At 43.4% G+C, this 24,474-nt stretch overlaps 1 protein-coding gene across 1 annotated transcript; it reads left to right on the top strand.

The window, feature by feature from the left end:
• The first annotated feature begins 2,629 nt into the window (after nt 1–2,629).
• Pou3f2 (POU class 3 homeobox 2) lies at nt 2,630–3,961 on the top strand. The gene has a single exon (XM_076859904.1). It carries the CDS (start codon nt 2,630–2,632, stop codon nt 3,959–3,961), a length of 1,332 nt encoding a protein of 443 aa, XP_076716019.1.
• The last annotated feature ends 20,513 nt before the right edge of the window (nt 3,962–24,474 follow it).

Here is a 24,474-nt window from a genome sequence, read left to right as displayed (position 1 = left end):
ACCTGTCTTTAAAGGGGGAGCGGGGAATCGGGGTGCGAGGTGCTTAGTAACCAGAGGCAGCCTTCCCCGGCAGCTGGATTCTTCCCTAGGTAGAAGCTCGGAGCTCCCCGGGAGGAAAGGAAAGAAAGGCGCCGGGGCCGGAAGGGAACACTGTTGGCAAAAGGCCTGCGAGTTTCCCTAGGGCGGGGTAAAGCCATGTACCCAGGTAGGGGACACTGGGCTGAAGCGTTACAGAGGTTGCCTCGCCCTCCCCAGCAATCCGGGCTGCTTTCCGTGCGAGGGCCGCCTGCACCGCCCGCTGAGTCTGCACGCTGCGAGGCTTCGACTTTTTCTTTTTCTTTTATTTTTTCTTTTTTCCTGGCCAGGCCAAGTTACTGGATCCCTAGCAGCTCCCAGGCGAGCGGTTAGAGTGGCTGGGCGATTGCGCTGGGAGTCACCGCTCCACATTGTAGATCGTAGCCGCGGGTGCGCGCGCGTGGCGGGAGTGTAGGTCCGTCCTGCCGCTGCCTGCGGGCTCGCCCCTCCCCTAACCATTTCTCTCTCTCTCCTCACACACACCCTCATAAACACAGGACACGTGGAAATTCTCAGCCAAAGCGCCTTGCCCGGGCGGGTGCTCAACGTGGTGATTTATAAACAGCTCAGCCACTCCCCAAAGAGCTCCGCTCCTCGTTAGTCATGATGAATTTTCTGGTCTGCTCTATTCTGCTGTCTAGATTAAGATGCTCGGAGGCCCCAAAATGCTCCCTTTGAGCGTTAATTTGGCTTCCCTCACAAGCCTACCATCGCTGACAGAGCCTGCCGAGCTAGCATCACAACGCGGGGACCAGGGATGAGAGGTGCGGAAGCTACTCGTGTTCCCTGGAGTCTTTCCCTTCCTGGCAATAACTTTTACTTCGCTTTGGTACTAGTACCGGTGCTGTACTACCGACACTTCCTGGCGGACCGCTGCTTCAGCCTGAATCCGCCCCTAGATCCCTGATATCAGGTTCTCAGGCTCGAAAACTGGCAGCAGACACCTGCTCCTGTGGGCTAAGAAACAGAAGGCGTGACACACTCGCTCGCGCTCTGCAGAGCGGCGCCCCGGGTGCACTGTCCCGCGGTCTTGTTCTGGAGTTCATGGCTGCCTGCTGAGCTGGAAGCTTGACTGACCAGCGTCCTAGAGCTTAGATTAACCCCACCCAATGGCGCCCGCAAAAGTTATTGATGAGAAAGGTTTCATATACTTTCACCTTTTTCTTCCCTTTTGAAGTGACTTAACGGAAAAGTTGCGCCAATAAGCGCAAAGAACACGGGGAGTGGGGGGGGGGAGCTCATACATCTCCATCAGCACCGCTTCCCAGAGCTTGTCTTGAATATTCACCAAACCAAGTGCACCCCTCGCCAGCACTTCTGCAGCCTCGCACAAGTCGAAGGTCTACCCACACAAGCTCCTAGTTTCCTAAACCAAAAACTGTGCGCGCGCCCGAGTGTGAATCTGACAGACTTTTAGAGTTTTGTTTTCAGTTCAGACCGCTGTACTGTTAGAGCAGCCAACTCTGCGCCTTGATAGGAGTGGCTCACAAGCCGCGGCATAGGCTGAGCTTGCCTCTCGCTGAGTCTTTTCGGTGAAGGACTGAGAGGCAGCCGGGCCTGGAATCAAGAGCCTGTGCTAGCTAGCGGGGTGGAGATGAAGGAGGGAACCTTCATTCCAGTCAAAAGTGTCCACACAGGAGCAAAAGGTACCTGTGCACTGAAATTCTAACTACGAGAGGAAGGGGTCTTCAACTAGGGGACAATTCTGGCTCCTGGCTCTAGGTTTAAGCGACACTGGTGTGTGTGTATCCCTAGGTGAATGAAAATCGAACTCCCGCTGGCTCGATGCGACCCAGCCTTTCTTTTTCTCCATCGCTCCCCCCACTCCCTCAAAAGCCCTATTGGAAAGAAAAAGTGGACCCCCCCACACACACCCTATCCAAGTCTTCCAAGTGGCTGTGGTCGATAAGAGAGCCGGAACCAACCCCCTGCCCGGCTTCTCTGCCTGGGAGACAGATGGGGGGCGGGTCCCATCCGAGAGGGGGCGGAGGAGGCCGGGGATGGGGAAGAAGAGGGGGGCGAGAACTGAGAGAATCTGAATCGCCGGGCTAGGGGGGACTAGGAGGAGGGCTAGGAAGACTCCAAGCCTGGGGGAGGAGAGGGGGCAGCTTTGCGCCAATCAGTGGCTCCGGCCTGGGAGGTTGCTAGCGGTATCCACGTAAATCAAAGGGCGCGGAGCCAATGGGAGGGGGCGGAGGGGGCGGGGCCCAGGCGCGTGCCGCTGCGAGCCAGCGCTGCCAAGAGAGCGGGAGAGAGCTGGAGAGAGCAGGGAGAGGGGGGAGCGCGGAGCGAGTCAGAGTGAGCGAGAGCGAGAAGGAGGGAGAGGAGAAAGAGAGCGAGGGCGGGCGGGCGGGAGGCGACGGCGGCGGCAGCAGCAGCAGTAATAGCAAGAGCAGCAACAGAAGGCGTCGGAGCGGGCGTCGGAGCTGCCCGGTAGGGGAGAGAGAGAGAGGAAAGAGAAAGAGGGCGAGGAGGAGAGGGAGCCAGAGGCGAAAAAGTAACTGTCAAATGCGCGGCTCCTTTAACCGGAGCGCTCAGTCCGGCTCCGAGAGTCATGGCGACCGCAGCGTCTAACCACTACAGCCTGCTCACCTCCAGCGCCTCCATCGTGCACGCCGAGCCGCCCGGCGGCATGCAGCAAGGCGCGGGGGGCTACCGCGAGGCGCAGAGCCTGGTGCAGGGCGACTACGGCGCGCTGCAGAGCAACGGGCACCCACTCAGCCACGCTCACCAGTGGATCACCGCGCTGTCCCACGGCGGCGGCGGCGGCGGCGGGGGCGGCGGCGGCGGGGGCGGGGGCGGCGGCGGGGGCGGCAGCGACGGCTCCCCTTGGTCCACCAGCCCCCTGGGCCAGCCGGACATCAAGCCCTCAGTGGTGGTGCAGCAGGGCGGCCGCGGCGACGAGCTACACGGGCCAGGCGCCCTGCAGCAGCAGCACCAGCAGCAGCAACAGCAGCAGCAACAGCAACAGCAGCAACAGCAGCAGCAGCAGCAGCAGCAACGGCCGCCGCATCTGGTGCACCACGCTGCCAACCACCACCCCGGGCCCGGGGCATGGAGGAGCGCGGCGGCTGCAGCGCACCTCCCACCCTCCATGGGAGCGTCCAACGGTGGCTTGCTCTACTCACAGCCCAGCTTCACCGTGAACGGCATGCTGGGCGCCGGCGGGCAGCCGACAGGGCTGCACCACCACGGCCTGCGGGACGCGCACGACGAGCCACATCATACCGACCACCACCCGCACCCTCACTCTCACCCACACCAGCAGCCACCGCCGCCGCCGCCCCCACAGGGCCCGCCAGGCCACCCAGGCGCGCACCACGACCCGCACTCGGACGAGGACACGCCGACCTCGGACGACCTGGAGCAGTTCGCCAAGCAGTTCAAACAGAGGCGGATCAAACTGGGATTTACCCAAGCAGACGTGGGGCTGGCGCTGGGCACCCTGTACGGCAACGTGTTCTCGCAGACCACCATCTGCAGGTTTGAGGCCCTGCAGCTGAGCTTCAAGAACATGTGCAAGCTGAAGCCTTTGTTGAACAAGTGGTTGGAAGAGGCAGACTCATCCTCGGGCAGCCCCACAAGCATAGACAAGATTGCAGCGCAGGGGCGCAAGCGGAAAAAGCGGACCTCCATCGAGGTGAGCGTCAAGGGGGCTCTGGAGAGCCATTTCCTCAAATGCCCCAAGCCCTCGGCCCAGGAGATCACCTCCCTCGCGGACAGCTTACAGCTGGAGAAGGAGGTGGTGAGAGTTTGGTTTTGTAACAGGAGACAGAAAGAGAAAAGGATGACCCCTCCCGGAGGGACTCTGCCGGGCGCCGAGGATGTGTACGGGGGGAGTAGGGACACGCCACCACACCACGGGGTGCAGACGCCCGTCCAGTGAACTCGAGCGGGGGGGAGGGGCAGAGCGCGGGGCTCCCCCTCCCCTTCGGCCCACAGTCCTTTCTGGACCCCTGTTCCCTCTCTAACTTCTGATTGTTCTTTTTATTTTTAATTATTATTTCCCCGTCCCTTAAAAAGAAAAAAAAAATAAGGAAAAAGGAAAGCAACTAAGACACTGGACTATCCTATAAACGGTAGCAGGTGTATTGATGTGTTTTGACCTTTACAGGCGAGTACCCAGGCAATGAAGTGGAGTGTCTCCTAGAGAGAGTGAGAAGAGTGTGTGTTTGTGTGAGTGAAAGAGAGAAAGAGAGGTGGCAAGCACTGAGATAAATACTTGGCAAAACTAAATAAATTACCAAAAAGAAAAAGAAACCCACCAAACCGTGATAAACACAAAACTGCAGCTCCCTCATGCTCGATGCTTGGAGTTAGGACATGCTGCTGTGTTTATTTAATGTGGATTCCCATCAGGAAAGAGGAAAAAAATCACACATTCTTTGATATAGGCAAAATTTAACCATATAAATTTGCACTGCAAGAAAATTGAAGTTTACATGAACAAATTCATAAACATATTTTTTCTTTTAATCCCCACGGTTAATTTTGGAATTGCCGTTTTGGTTTGGTTTTGCTTTGCTTTGCTTTGCTTACTCAGTAGAGAGAATTGAAGCCAGTTCTTGGCCGCTCTCCATTTCTAGTTCTTGTATTGCCCCTTCTTACTGTTTGGGAAGTTTGATTACCTTCATATTCCCTTTGCATTGATGTAACATTTATTTGTTCTTTTTACCAAAGCAAAATGATTGAATTCATACAAAAAAAAAAAAAAAACCAACTGCCTGCTTTGGGGAAATGTGTATGGTCTACACACTTTATCCAAGGCAAGACTCTAGTTTAGAATATAAAAATAAGAGTCAAGCATTGGTTTTCCTACCACCCACAAAGTAAACTTCATTTTCAGGCAGTGTTTCTGGGGGAGGTTATACAGGGGAGAAAAAGAAAAATCAATAGTGAGTGACTGATTGCTTCATTTTATCAGGCGGGCCCATTGTGAAAGAGCTCACAGGAAACGTGGAGGTTAAATATATTTCCAGAGTTGTCCAACAGAAAGAAAGTGGCACTTTGAAGAGAGCTAAGTGAATATATATCTTCAGATACCCCCATATAGTTCTCTGCTTTTAGTTTTAATAAGTTAATTATGAGAAATTATTTGTGCTGACTGCAGCAACTAAACTTTGTTCCTCAAATTGTCTTTTTTTTTTAAAGCATAAATAACATAACCCAGGAACTCAATGATGTATGCACATACCGTGTTTCTTAGCACACAAATACCCATATGCATACATAGACCATAGACTGGATTTGTCCTCACTAGTTCATTTGTTTATCAGTCATATTTAGGGGTCCCAGATCTTCTTTCCCTCTAACTTATTACAGAAAATACCAATTTCACTTGGACAGCACCTCCCTTCAATAAGGAAGCCAAATGAAGTGAAAATAAAATGCCATTTTCAATCCTTCCTCTCTCCCCTTTGTTAATAGTTTTAAGTGCATTTTTTTTTTTTTTTACCTTATCTTGATGGAAAACAGTTAACTCCCAACACAAAAAACTCTACTGGAAAGTGTAGGTGAAAACAAACAAACAAACTTGTAACTGTATTGAAAATAAATACCATTAAACTGTGATCAGTTAAAATTTTAAAAATAATAATCAGCACAAAAGGGCGCTAAAAGGGAAGACACTTTTTATTAACCTTAAAAGTTTGGGGCTTTTTTTCCTGGCTAGGTAGTAGATAAATGTTTATTTTAAAAAGTTGAATTTTCACTACATAAAATTATGGTTCAGCATCAGATTAGTATTGCACTCAGTAGTTAAGGTTTTAGAAAATATGCTTTATGCAGTATTGTCTTTCCAAACAACTGTGATTGTTTCATTTTCAATGTTTTTGCAAGATAAATGGTGACTTATAATGGGCATATTTATTTGCCTGTATTTCATTTCCCCCAATGAATGTCACAAGTAGATGGGCACGGGAGCTGCTTCGGGTACATCACTCTGCTTGTTCCTAAGGTGTGGGGACTGGCCTTCAGTGAAGCAATCCAGAGCAGGGCAGAGACCTAATGGTAAAGGGAGGAAATGAATTTTCAGATACTTATTACCAAGTAGGTAAGGTCAGAAGCTGGAGTTCAGGGGATGTTTCTACAGTTCCTCTAGCTCTCATAGGTTTACTAAGATGAAAGTTACCACTGAACCTTACCACAATGTATATATGTTTAATATCTGTCTTTTGAAATGCAGAAATAGTTTAAATGTTTCTTTGTCTATTTTTCTTTTTTTAATGCTACCCAGGGAAATATTTTCATATCATTTTTAAGTGGCCTGCCTCAATGTATATTTATTTCTTTTGAAGCAAAAAGGTTCTGGAAACTGTTTTTCTGTAGCTTTAAATGAGTAGGTGAGCAAAATCTATATGGGATGTAATTTTTTTTGTTCAGTCTCTTTAAAAATACTTTGTTTTGGTACATTTGGTTGTGCTTGTGGGGAAAATAAAAGCGCAGAGATCCTTATATATTTATGTTAAAGTAATATTTTATTATTACATAAAACAGAAATGCACAATACCTTCATAGTTTGTTCTAATTATTGAAATATCTTTATTTTATTTTTAAAGATAGTGCCAAGTTTTAAGGGGGAAAAAAAAAAACCTTTAGACCTTATACTGACTGAGTTGAGTTGTGTGTAAAACACCTCCCTTCCTTTATACTTCTTGAAGTTTTGGAATAAATTTTATGCATATACTGCCAGGTTTCATGTTTATAACTTTCAGAAGCTTTTTTTTTTTTTTTTAATGAAGACTACTGTTCTGATTTACTTTTCTTTGCAAAACTATCATCAGTTCCAAACCTTTCAGTCACTATGCCTGTAGCATTAAATTGAAATGGTCACTGGATTTGAGCTTCAATTTGTTTGCCATTTCATGGTCTGACAAAGAGATGTTTGCCCTGTAAATATATGCAGATATTACTGCATTTTCTTTCCAGGTTAGATATACCTTATCCAATTGGGCTGTTGAGGGAACATCAACTGAACTACATAATTCGGGATCTGCAGAAAAGCAGGGCTTAGTTAGAAGATTATTCCTCTTAATAACTAACAAATATCTTTCAACAAAGAATAACTCGGACAATATGCTATGTGCGTGTTTACCAAATGATTAGAAGTAGATTCTATATATTATTAATGTTAGGTTTACAGGAAAAGATAGATTTTGCAGTGGTCTATACTATAGTGTCTGTTTCTTATCAGGCAAACAAACGGGCTCTAAAATAAGAAGCAGGGGGCATGTATGGGAGAAATTAAGCCATAATGCTAACAGATTCTTTCAGTCTTAGAACACTATCGTTTAAAAAAAAAAAAAATCAGTTTTAAGCTTAGTGAGAATTCCAAGCAGACTTGAGTTAGTTTACAAGTTTGTTGATGTATTTAAACTCCTCCTTGGAACATTGGTTTAAGTATAAATGTTCATTTAGAAAGGTAGTTTCTGGGCTTATTACATCTGATCATCTTTTCTAACTCCTAGTCAATATTACATGGGTCCCAAACAGATTCAGCCAAATGATCTTATCAATAGTCTGAACAAGAAGTGACAGAAAGAAGAAGTGTTTTGTGACCGCAGACATGCTGATGGGTAAAATGTTTAAGCTGGGTATAGATTTGAGTTCTGGGTCAATATCCCTTCACTGTAGGCAGAAAACAAGCAGCATCTGCCCTCTGCAGGGCATTTCAGTGGACCTTGAGAAGGAATTTTTGCTCTTAACCACAGGGGCTACTGACTGGAAAATATCACATGTTAAGCGGACACATCATGGTCTTGACCTAGGCTTGCCATTCAGATCCTAAGCTGCTAGTTTCCATGCCAGTTAGGGAAGGTATTACACCTATGGTGAAAAACTATCATGGCCACTGGGAGAAATCTGTAGGGCATTCGTTCCTAGGATGTGGGCTTAGCCACAATGACATGACGTACCCTTTCTTTCTTCTAAAGACAATAATACAGAATATAGCCATCCTGATAGAACTCTTATGTTTTTTAAAAAATATGTCACTTTTTAGATTTATAATGTAAGATAGGGGGAAATGATCATGTGGGAAAGAGTTATGTGAAGGTCAGATGGAGGGAATGGCCACAAATAATATTATGCTTGGCATTTCTAAACATTCTCGGTTCCCACGAAGTAACCTCCTTTATATTTCAGATGGCAGCAACAAAAGCACTCTTCTCCTTTCCCTCCTGCTCCTACCAAGGGAGGTCACACACTGGTTGGCAAAATTTTCTGGTAAAATAATTTTGATAAAAGCACTCATCTTTCTTCTTATTTCTTCAAAAGCAACTAATAAAGAGATGCAAAAGCAACAACAAGGGGATGACATTTGGGTGCCTTGGTACCCACATGTGTATGTCTATTTGTTGCATTCACTTATTTGCCTTTTATTTTTCTTAGTATGGCAGCATCTTGGATAGTGCTGGGGAGTGGGATGAAATTACCCTTTTATCACTCCTTTCTGTGACATGTCTTTGTGATTTTTTTCAACCAATTCATAGAACTCTGTTCTAGATTCTATTGAATTCCTACAGAAGTTAAAAAATGAGGTAAAGAATGGAGCTTGTACAGAAAGAGAAAGGATGGTGAAGTGAGGGTTTCTTTGGGTCTGCTTGTATATTTTAGTGGATAAGGCAAAGGGACAGTGTTTATCTAAAATGAAAGAGAAAGAAGCATATTGAAGTACTATAAATCTTAACGATATGATGAAATGGGATGTACAGCTAAATTTTATATAAATATTTTCCCTATTTAGGAAAGTTTACTTTTTCAATGATGCGTAGCCTCTTAACAGGGGACAGATGGTAGTAGCAGAGAACCAGGGCTTCTGATACCTATTCCCACTACTTGATTCGGGATGGAAAACAATGTAAAAGTGGCAGGGACCTGCCATCCAGTTAGCAAATCAAAGAATCAACTGGCCCATATTTGCAGAACTTGGGCTAGTGTTATTTTAATGCCCCCTTACCCAGAGAGGAGTATGGGATTGCCAGAAAATGGCTTTTAATTTTCTTTAAGGCTTTGCTTGGTTATGGAGTAAAGAAACAGAATATTTTCACATTGTTCTGGTGTTTGGTGGGAAGCTAGGAAATTTGTTTCCTCCTCTTTTATAAAAAAAGAAAGAAAAGTTAATTAACTTTATCATGTAATACCTTTCCTTTACCTTAATAACACCTCTGCAATAACGCCTCTGCTTGGCTTAGCTCTTAGAGGTTTTAGAAACAGTATCATACATATCCCATCAAAACAATCCTGGTCTCTTATTGTTCCTAGAATTCTGATTGTTGGTAACATTAAGATGTATTTCCCTTTTTAAAAAAAATGTCTGAAATGTTATTTAATACACCAGTAAAAGTGCATCTATATCTTAAAGTTTATTCCTTCCATGTCTTTTTGAGTTTTTATAGCTCTTTGTCTGGAATTGTGTGTGGGGGGGGGCGATTTCCATATGCGGCTTGTGCATGAAGAGCTTGGGCTCTGAAAGGGTCTGTAGTTGGCGGCAAACAGCCCTCTGCTCGTAGAATGGGGAGTTGTCATCCAGGAGAGAGAGAGAGAGAGAGAGAGAGAGAGAGAAATAAATGCCCCCACAAAGGCGTAGTTGTCACTGATTTTAGAAAGACAGGGGAGGGTTAGGACCCCATCTGAGCGATATGGAAGGGATTTTGATTGTTATGAATTAACACTGAGTGTGCCAAACAACGCCAATAGGAAACCTTGCTGTGGAGTAAATTTGAACCTGTGCCCTTTTTTATTTGGGTCATATATTTTTCCTCCCACCAGCATTTCTTCTGGATTTGTTGTTTAAAAAAGAAAAGGAAAAGCCACACATCGAAAAATATGGCCACAGAGTTCTGCAGCAGAGTGGGAAAAAGAAAGTTTCTTGTGGGTTTGTAACAAATTAGCCATTGTAAATCACAGGGCTTTAAGGAAAATCCATGTGGAAGGTGATGGGGGCTCTTTCCCTCCTCCTGTTAAGAAATCTCATTCTATCAGAGGAATTTTTATGTGACCTTTTATGTTCTAAGGCACATGATTCTGGAGAGAATTATTTGATATTAATAACTTTTTTTTGATGTTGTCCCCCTAACAAATATTCCTTCAAAGTTGGTGCAGCCACTGGGCAAGGCGGGTCTAGGCAAGGCAGGCCAGTGTGCTGCCAGCGGGCATCAGCTTCTGCACTCAGCCGCTAAACAGGAGCCAGGCCCTCACAGCGTGCACCCACCCCACCCAGGCAGATGAGATGAGGGCCCAGAAAGCTCGGCTTGTGAGCTCTGGGAGAGGAGAGAAGTGAGAGAAACCGGGCATCCCTTGTACTTGCAGCCCAGGCCTACGGTCCAGAATGCTGCAAACAGCCCCTGGGAGTGTCTGGAAATTGAGGATTCTTTGCCGCGCCCCGGGGCTCCGACGCCAGGACCCCAGTGGAAAGGGTTGACAGCTCCGACTTTGAGGGCTATTCCAACTCTCTCCCTTCCTAGGGAGGCCCATGTGGGGGACGTCCACTGCGTGGACGATTGGTGAGTTCACTGGCTGGAGACTGAGGCTAGAAGTGGTTAGGTGGAATTCGGATGCCTTGGGTATGGCCGCCGTTCCAGGGAAAGGACATCTAAGAACAGGAGTTGGAAGGGCTTTTCTGAAGGCAACGCATGACTACCAGAGAGATGTGGTGGGGCTCAAGGGGTTGCTTAGGAATGGAGGGCTCAGAGGACCGTGAATCTCCTAGCTTTCTGCCTGCGGTGCTTTTGTGCTTGACTCTGCAAAGTCGGGCCCAGGACATTGCTTCCACTTGGGAGAGGCAATTGTGGGAGACGGTGCCCCAAGAAAAAAGGGGAGAGTAAACAACTACAAGAAAACTGGGGAAGAAAATGGACTGCTGCATGGGAAATAAAAGAATTAGGTCTACGAGGGCAAAGAATGGAGGACAGTGGAAAGCTGGGGAGCAAAGTTCTGAAGCATGCGCCCTTCAGTTCCCACCCATCAAACTTCTGGCTGTTTGACCTCGATTCCCTGCCTCCAATGGAGAGGAACTTTTCCTCTAGACGCGTGAAGGAAAGCCATTCTCTAACCCCCAGAAGCCGGCCACTCCCTGCTGAGCCTAAAGTCAGTTCTCAGCAAAGAAAAGTCAGTTCCCCAGAGACGGGCACCCAGGAGCCCCTCTGGGCACCCTATGATCCCAAGCTAGGGCTGAAAGCTGTGAGTAGAGAGGGTCGCGCCCCAGGACTGGGGGCCTGGCGTTCACCTGGGTGGGTTGGCCACTCCTAGGGCCTTGGGACCCCTCCACGCCTATTAGCTATCCCAGGCTCCTGTGAGAAGTCTCCCAGTGAGAAGAAAAAAAAAAAAAAAAAAAAACTCGGCTCTTAAAAGCCTTGCAGAAGGGTGTTGGGAGTTCCAACTCGGTCTTTCCTCTCCTCTAAGAGATGAGGCCGGTTGGGGGTCAGGGTCACTTGGATCCTGGGGTGCACGTCCTGGCTGCTGTGGCGGGAAGCTGGCTGGGAGCGGTGGGAAGGCAACCAAAGGCAGAGGCTGGGGCTCCCGCGGGGGGCAGGTCTGTGCTGGCTCCGGGCCTGGCTTCCGAGGGGCGGCCCAAGCCTCCCTCTCGCTCCTGCCGCGCCGGCCTGCGGCCACTCACCGCGCTCCGCTGCTAGCCCGGGCGGGGTCGTACACAAACAAGGATGCTTCTATTTACTCGCCTCTGCCTGTGGATTTCTAAGACATTCAGCAGGCACAATCATTAAACTAATTTGTATTTGATTGTTTGGGCGGACGGAGGGTAGTTTTATTGCGCTAAGCATTCAAGCAGGCACGCATCGCTGATTACCAGTATACATTAAATAAAGTTGTTTGTACACATTGTCTTACCACATATAGGCAGAGGCTTATTATTCTAATTACTCTAATTAGTGCATTGAAATGTTTTCTACTTGATTTGAGAAGACAGTGATTAGTTCTATTACTTCTTTTAACTCGTATTTTATGGAAAACTGTTGATGCATGTTCAAATCACTTTATTTGCCCCTAGAATATAACGCTGACCCAAACGCAGTGAACTGCACGGCCCTTGTGGGGGCCCAACTTTGATGTGGGCCTGGGCTTGGAAGAGGCGTCTGGTATTTATTAGTTTGCTCCCATCCGCGCAGCCTAGTCTCCCAGCGCGGGGCCCGCGGCCCCTGCCCCATCCTGCGCCCCAGATGCGCTCCGGTCTCTGACCGAGTTCCAGGAAACAGAGATCCGAAACCTGCTCGGACTCAGCCTCCCTGGCCTGCTGCCCTGCTACTTCCCCTGGTGCGACTGCCTTTAAAAGACTCCCTTAAGCATATTTTCCGTGAATCTGTTTCTTGAGCTTTAATGTTACTATTAATTGATAAGATCAGCTCATCAAACATACTATTTCGATAGGGAATTGTAATTAAAACCTTAATCCTGTTTGAGACTTTTTTCCTTTAAATTCCTTTTTCTTACGGAAGGGGTACAAAGTTCACTATAAAAAGTATTATAACAGGGAGATTAATTCGTTATCTAAATAACAATCTTTGCTATTGATCCAACGTACTTTCCGCCACCTTTTGTGTTAGTCCGGGAGGCCCTTAAACAGGAGAATATGACAAAGCAGCAGATTTGGACCGAGCCCCGCGGACTCCGATCTACTTGGGAAAGCGAGGGGTATGGGGACCGCCGCCCTCCACAGTCGGAGGAGGCTTTCCAGGTGGATCCTTGCAGTCCCGCCGCTGCCACTGGGGAAGCGCAGCGCCAGTGCCGCAGGCTTGGTTGCTGGGCCTCCTGCGCGGTCCTCTCCCCTCTCAAAGGGAGATCTGCTCAGTCTCTAGGTAAATATTCGACCGGTTCTGCTTTTACTTTTAATATTTAAACTCGGATTATCCTGTCTCTAAATGCGCGTTCCTAACCTTTGCCGGTGGCTGGATGTAATAAACCCTGGCGGGCTGGGCGCTCAGCTTCGGCTGGTCGCGCCGCCGCCTCCCGCCCCCGCCCCGCCCCCCAGCCCCTGCCCCTCCGCCCCTCGCCGCCCGCAGCGAAAGCCGCGCGGGAATGAAATCAGCGCCTCTCGGCAGCTGACGGCTGAGCATCCAGGGCGCTCGCAGGCGGGGGAGACCGCCCTTTATCCTGGCTGAAGAGTCCTCGGGGGCTGCAGATGGAGACGTGCAACCCCGCGGCGCCCCGGAGGAAAAAGCACCCGGCTTCCTGAAAGCAGCAGCCCCCAGGCCTGGGAGGGGTGGTGGAGTGGAGTAGGGGGCCTAGGAAGTTGGGCTGGGTCGCTGTTGTGTATGTGTGTGTGGCGGGAGGAGAGTGCACCCTGTCCAAATGTATATCCCCTCCTTGCACGCCCCCTTTAAAAGAGGTCGTGGCCCCAGTTTGAGAAGAAGCCAAAGAATTTCTGAAGCGAAGAGGACCGTTTGTGCTCCCAGGTCAGCTAAGTAGTCGGAGATTTTCTTCTTTTCTAAGAGCTTCCCCCACTCACACCCTCCTTCTTCCCCTCAAACAAAGTCTTCATCCCCCACGCAGAGACTTGTTATGTAACAAAGTCTCCCAAGCTAGTTTAACTGGAGAATAAAGGACACCCTAGCCCCACCCTCCTTCCTCCCCCCACCCCACCCCAGTGCATCTGTTCTCGAGGACTTCAGTCCTCGCACCCAAGAAGGCTGCAGGCCTTGGCCCAGTAGAACTTTGGCGCCGCACAGTGGCACCAGCTTGCAACTACTCTTGATTTTACAGCCGCCTAATCCGTTCAAATGTTTTGTTTCCAAATCAAATTCACCTTCCCCCTTCTCCTCTCCCTCTTCACTCTACATTCTTTCCCTTACCCTGCCAGCCAAATAATTTGAAGGTTACTCTATGCATATGACTCATACAAAGACTTCTCAACATCCCGTCCTAGGTAGTTCCTTAGGAGAGATTTGGAAAATATCACCAAAGGGGACCATACACTCTATACCAGAAAAGTTCCCAAAGGAAGGGAGGAAGAAGAAGAAGAAGAAAAAAAAAACAAACTCAAGTCTTAGTTTCTACAGGTTAGGACTGTTATTAGGCAAGTATTTTTGTCTCAGAGAAGTCCCAGCATCCCATGGGCATCAACACCAGAATACCAAGTTAGAAGCCATAATTTAAAAGCAGGTTGAATGCTTCAATTAGGAGAAAGGGAGTCCAGAAAATGCTATTTTAATTCAATCCAGGAGTCATCTGATATTTCTTTCTACATAGTAGGTTTGTCCCATTTTAGGGTTCAAAATGAGTTTGTTTGTTCCACCCAAGTGGGCCACTTGAACAGAGACACATCCTTGGAAATTTTTCCAGAATAGAGAAAGCATCCCAATCTCTAAATGATCCAATGTACTTTCCGCCACCTTTTGTGTTAGTCCGGGAGGCCCTTAAACAGGAGAATATGACAAAGCAGCAGATGGCTACCAAAAGTATCGATTCAGTCTATAGAGCTTTGCTTCCTTTAGAGCCCAGTGAATTAATCCTTTCCCCACAACACAGGCCACTTTCACTGTGAGTGGTCTTTCCTTCCCATGCCTTTATCCCAAATAACATGACATGGAGGAGAAGAGAGAGGACAAGATCTTCAGGCAGTACTCAGCAGTAGTTATGGAACTGGCAATAGGCTTGCCAGTCAGAACACCTGCGTTTGTGTGCCAGCTCTGTACTTAGCTAGCCAGCAACCTGGGGGATATCAGCAAATCTATTTCTTCATGTGCAGAATGTGGATAATATCACTTTTTAATCTTTCCAACAGGGTTGCAGTAAGGCTCAAATGACATTATGCACATGAAAGCACTAAATAAAGTATAAATCTAATGTGAAGTGCTGTTGCTGTCAACTCTAGTGGAGGCCTCCACTGTGATTGTCCAGCAAGAAATGTTTCTAACTTAAAATTGATACAGCCTTATGTCTGCCAGTGCAAGGAAAAAGAAATTCAAGGACAGCCGTCCCAATTGCATTATCTAGGAAGGCACCACAATTCTGATTAGTTTTAAATTAGGGTTGCTACTCACCAGACTTTCTGCATTTAGGATATTCAGACCCTAGTTTGTAGCTAAAGCTCATCATTAGGGACTCCAGCACTACACACCAGGGATCGCAGAGAGAGCATCTTTGCTATGATGTGAGATTTAGCCTAGTACTCTGAGAAACACTCCATGTCTTTAACATCTCTTAACGTTTCAGCATTTTCCTCTGGGTGTCTTTTATAGCAGCATGAGTCAATCAAGAAGACAACACTGGGATCATACACTCAAAACCAACCGCACCCAAAGCCACAGCCACGGCAATAACCACAGGAGAATCCCTGAGGGCCACCTACCTGTGAAAAGAGCTACATCCAGCCACTGGACTTAGAAATAAAGATGGTTTGGATCCCACAGGCACTCTGCGACATGCTCTAATATCTAGGAGGGGCTCTAGGGGAGAAGCCGGTCCCCATTCTGGGGTGCCCTTCATCACTAAGGGGTCCCATTCCATTCAGGAAGTCCTTTCACTTGCCTCAGTGCCCTTCCTCTGATGGAGGAGGAGGGACCTCCTAACCTTTAGCAGAGGAGTGGCCCAGGCCATACCCTCCGTTTGTCCCAGTAGGTGGGCCCCCAGGCATCCAGCCTGACATATGGGGGGGGGGGGGCTGTGGTCGTTTCCTATTCCGCGAGGAAGCCAGGTGTTCTGTGTTGCTCCTGAGTGGAGGAGGCAGGTGTGCGAGCCAGACCCTGCGCTGGCGGAGGAAAGGTTTCTCTCCGGGAGGCTCAAGGATTTGGCCCGCCCTTGCCCTTCCTCCGCATTGGCCATCAAGGGCCGCTTTGGCTCTGCCGGGGTTGAGATTTACAAAAACGTGCTGTCGCCTCAGAAGTTCAGCGTGGAGAGGGGAAAGGAGGTGGATGACTGGATCTGCCACACCAAACAGGGTGTCAGCATCACAGTGACCCCAACACCCAGGCACCCGCGAAGCAGCCTTGCAAAAAACCCCAAAGCAGCCTGACCGGAAAAGATCTGAGGCTCCACGCGGCCCCAGGATGTGCCCCGAAAGGCTTCTCTTCCCATAGCACCAGGATCAGAAGAGAGAGCAGCGATGGCTGCCTAAGGCCCCAAGAACAGCGCGTCTTTCAGGAGGGTGGGAGAGAGGGAAGTCGAGGCAGGAACCAGGACATTCTGGTAGCAGGCATGTCGAACAGGAGCCAGACTTAGCACTAGAGGCACTTTCACTAGGTATGGGAAAGGCCAAACCGTAGCTTCAAGAACAGACGACCTACTGCCAAGACCTTGGGGACACTTGAACCAAGATTTGTGGGCCTGCTGCCTACAAGGTCTTGGGTTGATAATGCAGGTGCATGAACACACATGCATTTGCAAAAGGACAGATCTGAGTTCAATCGATTGGAATTCTTAGTTGGAGTAATCAAAGTTAGAAGAGAAAGGTCATTCAGCAATTAAAAAAAAAAAAAGGAGAAAGAACTGTTTGGCAGAAAGAAGTTGAGTGGGCACTCTAGATAGGATGCAACTGGCACAATGTGAGAGGCTCAGAAGCAGGAAAAGGCAGAGGGTGAGCAGGTTTGAAAGTCTGGGCCAGAGAACAGAAACTGGCGGCCAGCATAAGAAGACTGCTGAGGGAGACTGTGCATGGAGTTAATTGGTAGAGGGTCTAGAAGAAGATTTAATTAGATTCTAACAGCAATTAAGAGTCATTGTAGAGAAGAGATCCGGTGAAAATAATGCTTTGGGAGGAAGAGAGTTGGCATGGGGTATCAGGTTGGAAAGGGGTGAGGATGAGCACAGAACATTAGCTATGAAAGAGGCTGACTGACTCAAAGTGGTCAGTCAAGGTAGTCTGATACACGCAGATGATGGTGTTTAAATGGCTGGAGGGGCTAAAAAAGGAGACATTTGAAGAGGTGAGACCATGATTACATTTTAGGAGAATCAATTGTGCAAGGATAGAGGAAAATAAAAGGGAATTGGAAAAATTGTGTTTTAGATGTATTTCTCTAGAATCACACACACTTGCATACGTGCATCATAAAACCATCAGTACAGCACATTTTCAACATTTATCCATTGAATCCACCTCTAAAGCTGACTCCAATTCAGGATTTATTTAATTAAAAATTAATTAATTAACTAATTAATTAATGCTGGATCCTGTCTTAAATGATGTCTCTGTAACTGACAGAATATGAAGGAAGAAAAAAATGAACATAAGTCACAGGCCATACATTTTTTCGTCTTATAGGCACTATCCGTGAGTTTGAGAAAACTTTAGAAGGATTACAGCCAGACTTCTACAAGCTTCCTATGAGACCTGCATGGACCATATCACTTATTTTTTTCATGTGTCGTCTACATGTATGTTCATTTAAATCTTTGTTTCAAAGACAGCTTTAACAATCTATTTTAAAGAAATTTGGGCATATATTAAACTTTTTTAAAAAAACATATTCAGCCAACTAAAATTATGAGGGGTTAGATTTTAGGAAAATATATTCAGTTACATTTACTACTACTTCTCAACTAATGCATAAAAGCCCTCTCTCTAGGATTTCCCAGCCTTTAAAAGGTAGGAATAGTATACTGGATTATTCACAAATAGGAAAAAACAAAGTAATTTGAATGGAGGACCACTGTATACAAGCTCGTCAATATTCTCTTGAATATAGTAAAAAGTGACTGACACTGCCCAGTTTTTAAACAAAGAGCATGAGAAAGCTGAAAGTTTTCCCTCTAAGATCAGGAGCAAGAAAAGGATGCTCACTCTTACCACTTGTATTCATTGCACCAGGTAGGTCCTAGCCGGAGTAATTAGAAAAGGGGAGGGGGGAGCATCCAAATTGGAAATAAAGAAGTGAAATTGTCTCTGGTTGCAGATGACTTGTTCTCATAGATAGGAAACTCTAAAGACACTAAAATGCTAAACAAAGCTGTTAGAACTAATAATTAAATTCAATAAGAATGCAGGATACAAAACTGACATATAAAAATCAATAGTATTAACATACACTAAGAACAATTTATAAGCGTCTTTATTTCCAAAAAAGGAATAAGAATATAATTGTGTTTACAGAATTTTGAAAATACTTAACCAAAGAAATTAAATGTGTACACTGAAAACTATAAAACACCAATAAGAGAAATTGATATATGGAAATATATCCCATGTTCATGTATTAGAAGAACTAAAATTATTAAAATGTCCATACTATCCAAAGTAATCTATAGAGTCAATTCAACCCCTATCAAAATTCCAATGTCATTTTTAATAGAAAAAAACTTTTAAATAATAAAATTTATTTGGAATCACAAAAGACCAGGGATAGCAAAAACAATTTTAAGCAAAAAGGAACAAACCTGAAGGAATCACACTACTTGATTTCAAAATATATTACAAAACTATAGTATTCAAAATAGGGATGCAGTGGCATACAGATCAATAGAATGGAAATCCCAGAAATAAATTACAGTCAATTGATTTTTGATAAAGTTGCCCAAAATGCAATGGGAAAGGACAATATCTTTAATAAATGGTAATGGGAAAACTGCATATCTACATGCAGAAAAATTAAAGTGACTCTTGTCTCACACTACATTAAAAAAACTCAAAATGAATTAAAACTTAAAGTAAAATCTGAAACTGTCAAACCAATAAAAAAAATAGGTCACAAGTTTGTTGATTGGTCTGGACAATTTTTTTTTTTTTTTGACACAACCCTGAAAGCACAGACAACAGTCAAAAATAGGCAAGTGAGATTATATCAAATGAAAAAGTTCCCACAGCAAAAGAGACAATAAGCAGGGTGAAGAGAACCTGTTGAATAAGAAAAAAATATTTGAAAACCATACATCTGATAAGGGATTAATAAAATAATGGAAAGGAGAAAGTCTAATTTTTTTTAAGAAAGGGAAATAGGTCTAAAAAGACACATCCAAAAGAAGACGTACAAATAGACAACAGGTATATAAAAAAATGCCTAGTGCCATTAATCATCAGGGAATTGCAAATCAAAACCACAATGAGCTATCACCTCACACGTTAAAATAGCTATTATCATAAAAAGACAAAAGATGCTAGTGAGGATATGAGAAAAGGGAACCCTTGTACACTTTTGGAGGCATTGCAAATGTGTGCAGCCAATAAAGAAAACAGTATGTAGGTTTCTAAAAAATTTTTAAATAGAACTACCACATGATTCAGCAATTTCACTACTAAGCATATAGCCAAAGGAAATAAAATCAATATATCAGAGAGACATCTGCATGCCCACATTTACTGTGGTATTATTCACAATAGCCAAAATATTAAATACAATGGATAATCAAAAAAGAAAATATCACACACACACATACACCTGTGCACATTGGAATACTATTCAGTATTTTAAAAAGAAGGAACCCTTGCATTCGTAACAATTTGTGTCATTTGTATTCAACACAGATGAACCTGGAACACATTATGCTGTGTGAAGTAAGCCAGGCACAAAAGGATATATTGCATGTTCTTACTTACATGTCGAATTAAAAAAAAAAAAAAAAAGGGGGGTGAACTCAGAACACAGAATATGGTAATTCTCAGGACTGGGACATCTGTTGAGGATTGGGAGATGTTAGCAAATTTTTTCACCACAAAAAAGTAAGTATGTAAAGTTATAGATATGTTAATAAGCTTTATTAAATAATTTCACAATGTATACATTTATCAAAATATAACATTATATACCATAAAATATACAATTTTTATTTGTTAATTATGCCTTAATGAACCTGGGGGGTGGGAATAAAGACAGGCCATGGCCTGTATTATCTGTATTCTTGAAAGTCTGTCATATTTTAAAACCTTGTACAAATGATATAAAACTTTCATAAAATTTCTCCTCTATCTAAGACAGTCGACTTAAGTTGGTTCTATTTTCCACTACCCATTTTAAATCAAACTAACCAGAGGACCTTAATTTTTTTTCTTGGAAAATCTCCAAGTGGTATTCAGAAAGAAAAAAAAAAACTTACCTGAAAATGTTTATTAAAGATTAATATTTTAAGATACTGGGGGAAAATGAGAAACTATTTTCTGCAACATTTGTCAGAATAAGATTTAGCTCTAATTTGTTAATGAAATTAAAGTTTTCTGTAGTCATTATGCAAGCATTTTTTCAGAGGAAGACATACTAATCCCACACATCCCCCCCACCCCCGCATATTTTACAAACTGTACCATATAAAAAACCTGTTGGGTGCAACTAAGTGGACTGGGAAGGCTATTGGCTCTGAGTTAGAAGATGTATGTGTACAGCAGAGGATCTGCCAGATGCTGCCTGCCTCTCTAACGTCATTAGCATAATCTCTTAATTTGGAAGGAAGAGGAAAAGGTATTATCAGTACTGCATGGGGGCTGAATTATCAGAATTATCTGTATAGGGAAGCAACATTTTAGAAACTGGTAAAAAGTTTATTTCTAAAAGAGCTTCATGTGGCATAGATTTGAATGGAATCTTAATCAGATGATAAATATAATACATAAAATTCTCTTTATAATTTTGCAGTATTTCACCTAGAAAACATATAAAGAAAAAACATGACAAGTACCTGCATATCTTCCACTTATTTAAGAAATAAAACATGCTATTCCTCATGTAGTTATGACTCCCTGGTCATCATCTCCTCTTCTCCACCTGAAGTAAACAACTGAATTTCATATTTAACCATTTCCATGAATTCCTTTATGTCTTACACATTTATCTGTATTCTTAAAAGTCTGTTGTATTTTAAAACTTTGTACAAATGATATAAAACTTTTGAATAAGCCATAATTCATAGAAAATGTAAAAGTATTTTAGGTGCAAAAGACAAGGTACATTGGATATATAGACTTACATAATACATTGTTTCAACTCAATCCTATATGGATCTTCCAAACCAGTTATAAATTTAAAAATTGAAATGCTCCAGAGCAGAGCAAAAGGCAGAATAGGTAATAATAACAAAATTTATGTTTTGCTTTATTTTGAACCCAGGGCCTCACATATGCTAGGCAAGTGCTCTGCACTGAGCTACACCCTTAGCCCTATGTGTTGCCTTTTTCAATATGACCAAAGCCTACATATTTTAAAAATTATAAGCTCAATTGTATAAATAAGCCAATGGAAATAGACTAGCATGTGTGTGTTCTTACTTATATAACTGTATGTCCTAATAGTTGCCACTTCAGAAATATTTATTTCCCAATAAAAAAGCATTAGTTTTCATTTTAAGTAGTTTTATGGATATAAAATGGTTTGGGAATAATTCTATTGTGTTCATGAAGGGTATCTGGAAGAATATTCAGATTATATTCTTATTCTAATTCTAATTATAAATAGCACCTAAAGTATGGTAGATCGTTTCTGAATATGGTCACTACCATATCCCCATCCTGGGTGGTTCCTACAATGAGCATCTGCCTTTGCTTGCTTTCAAGTAGTGAAAGCAAGGTCCTTCCTAGGCTGGGCTGCTCCTTGTTGATCAAGAAAAGGCAGCTATGGAAATGACTCCATGTACCTTAAAAGGTTAACCTTTAAGAGACATTGTAACTTCTATTTTTGCAACCTTGGAAGCCCTGAGAGGAGAGAGAAATGAGGTACCTGGCCAACAACCCAACTGAACTAGAGTACGGTCAATTAGCTAGGTGCATACCACCACGTGTGAACTTGAGCAAGACAGAAGAATTGACCAAATCCACAAAATCCTGAGAAATAAGAAATCATTCACTTTAAGCTATACATTTTGATGTGGTTACAATGCAGCAATAAATAAAAGTCATAAGAGAATGATGTTGTTATAGGTTTGGCATCTTTGCACCATAAGGTGAAGATATAAGAAAAACATTTACAAAAAGGATGTTTCATCAGTTCTGTGTCATAGTAAAGCTGAACCTTTAAAGGTCTTGGAGTTCCCACCCAATTCAGTCTTCTGAAGTATCTTAAACATGAGAAAGAACTTTAATAATGGCTTAAAATTTTCAAACAACAAATGACACTATTTGACACTTACTGCTAAGTGTGTGGAAAACCCTGAACTACTCTGATAGCAATATTACTTATAATTGCTACAAGGACGGTATAATCCATGAACACAAATACATAACAATTTCCAGAAAAACAGAAAGAATATATTACATGTAAGCTAATTCAATTAAAATTTATAGGAGGAGAATTCAAAGTTAGAAGGAGTAAAATAAGAATGATTTAGTAGTATTTAATAAAATGTGAACGTGTAATCAGGCAGGAAAGAATGGGAAGGCACTTTGTGAAGGGAACAACTGGAAAAGATAAGGATAACTTGCCTTCTTAGGAAGTGGGTGGGAGAAAGAGTTGCTTAAAAGAATATTTTTTAAAGATAGTAATACATAACTCTCAAGACTCTTTTATTTGAAACCAAATAAAACTAACTGTAATCAAACTACCCAGTCCTAATAAGGAAAAGTAATTCAATGAATTATAAAACAAGATTTCGGAAATGACTTGATCCAGGGGGACAATTACATCATCAGGACTGAGTCTGGCTCTTTTCATGTCCTAGAAGGTGAACTCATTCTGGTGACTAGAATGCTAGACTTATATTTTATACTACAAGCAGTCCCAGACTTAAGAGTTCTGCCAGAGACTCAGAATTACTTTTATTGTCCATCTCTTTAAATAATACCTGTGTGTCAGGTATTGTTTAAATAATACCTGTGCAATGTGCATGCCTGTAATCCCAGCCACTCAATAACTCAGTAAGATCACAAATCTGAAGCTAGTCTGGGCAACCTAGTGAGACCCTACCTCAAAAAGAAAAATAAAAAGGGCTAAGGCTGTAGCTCAGTGGTAGAGTGCCCCTGATTTAAATCCCCAGTTAACCACAACAACAGCATCAACATCAGAAGTATCACCGCCACCACACTGTCAGGGGAGGGTTTGCAAGGCTCTGAGACATAAGGACACTTCTCTGAAAGAGCTGTTCTAGAGAAAGAATGGCAACTCAAGAAGAGTTAAAATGTGGATGAATAAGAAAAAATGTGTGTGTGTGTGTGGCTGTTCACTATAATTAACATACTTTTAATAGAGTATGCTGATGTTGTAAACATCTTTAGAAAAAGACCTAAAAGTAAAAGAACTTCTATATTGACTTAGTGATGTAAAGAAATTGATTGTATCTATGTGAGACACAAAAGTGAAGTTTATTAATAGTCTCTCAACCTATAGTTATATTTCTTACTGTATAGGTAATAGACCTTTCTAGGAAACTACTCTTTGAAGATTAAAAGATTTTATCTAAAAATGTACTTATTTGAAATTCCACAACATTCTTAACGAAAAAAATATTATCTGCATAATTACATTAAATGGCTTCTGGAATACATTACCACTAATGATGCTAATAGAGCTAGTCCAGATGCAAACTATAAAAACATCCATTATCTTTTGTCCTTGAAGGAACTTCAAAAATTGCTTTTTTACCCTCTTGTAGGAAGCCTACTAATATTATACTAGAATTTATCTTATTTTGTAAACTGCTCTACAGAGCCTCAATATCTCATAAAAGTTTTAGGAATTATTCTAAGAATATACCCCATTATTTTGTGCTTTCCCCCCTAGGATTCAGTTTCATATATGATTAATTTAATGAATGTAATAGCCAGAATATTTAAATCTCATTTTTATATTTTCTTCCTAGCTTGTATTCAGTCTATAGATATTAGGTAACCATATATACAACATAAAATATTTTATAAAAGAAATTAAGTTTCCACTATTGATAATACACAAAAGTTGATATTAGGTTTATTGTGTATCAGTGTTATGTTAGGTTTAGAATTAAACTAACAGCAGTGATAAAGTAATTGAAATATTCTAGGTTTCGGTTAATAAAAAAGGAAAAGTCCTACAAAAACTATGTTTCTAAAAAAATAGTAGTTTAAGCATAGTATTGGCACCAAAGTAGACATGAAGACCAATGGAATAGAATGGAAGACTCAGAAACAAACCCACATACTTACAGCCATCTGATACTTGACAAAGGTGCTAAAAATGTATGTTGGAGAAAAGACAGTCTTTTAAACAAATGGTGCTTGGAAAACTGGATATCTATATGTAGAAGAATAAAATCAGATGCTTGTCTTTTACCCTGCACAGAAGTCAAATCAAAATGGATCAAAGACTTAGGAACTAAACCAGAAACCATGCATCTGCTAGAAGAAAACATAGGGTCAACACTCCACCATATAGGTGCAGGCACTGACTTCTGCAAGACCCTTAAATCTTAAGGGATAAAACTAAGAATAAATAAGTGAGTTGCTATCAAATTAAAAAGCTTTTGCACAGCGAAGGAAATAATTAAGAGAGTTCAGAGATAGCCTTCAGAATGGGAAAAATCTTTGCCAGCTACTCTTCTGACAGGGGATTAATATCCAAA

The sequence above is a fragment of the Callospermophilus lateralis genome, chromosome 6, assembly GCF_048772815.1.
Source record: "Callospermophilus lateralis isolate mCalLat2 chromosome 6, mCalLat2.hap1, whole genome shotgun sequence".
NCBI lineage: Eukaryota > Metazoa > Chordata > Mammalia > Rodentia > Sciuridae > Callospermophilus > Callospermophilus lateralis.
Note: the sequence above shows the minus strand (reverse complement) of the source record. Positions and strands in the feature narration are given on the sequence as shown.

Bases quoted from the DNA above. Each gene is read 5' to 3' on its own strand.
- Pou3f2 (XM_076859904.1), top strand. From the start codon at position 2,630: ATGGCGACCGCAGCGTCTAACCACTACAGCCTGCTCACCTCCAGCGCC.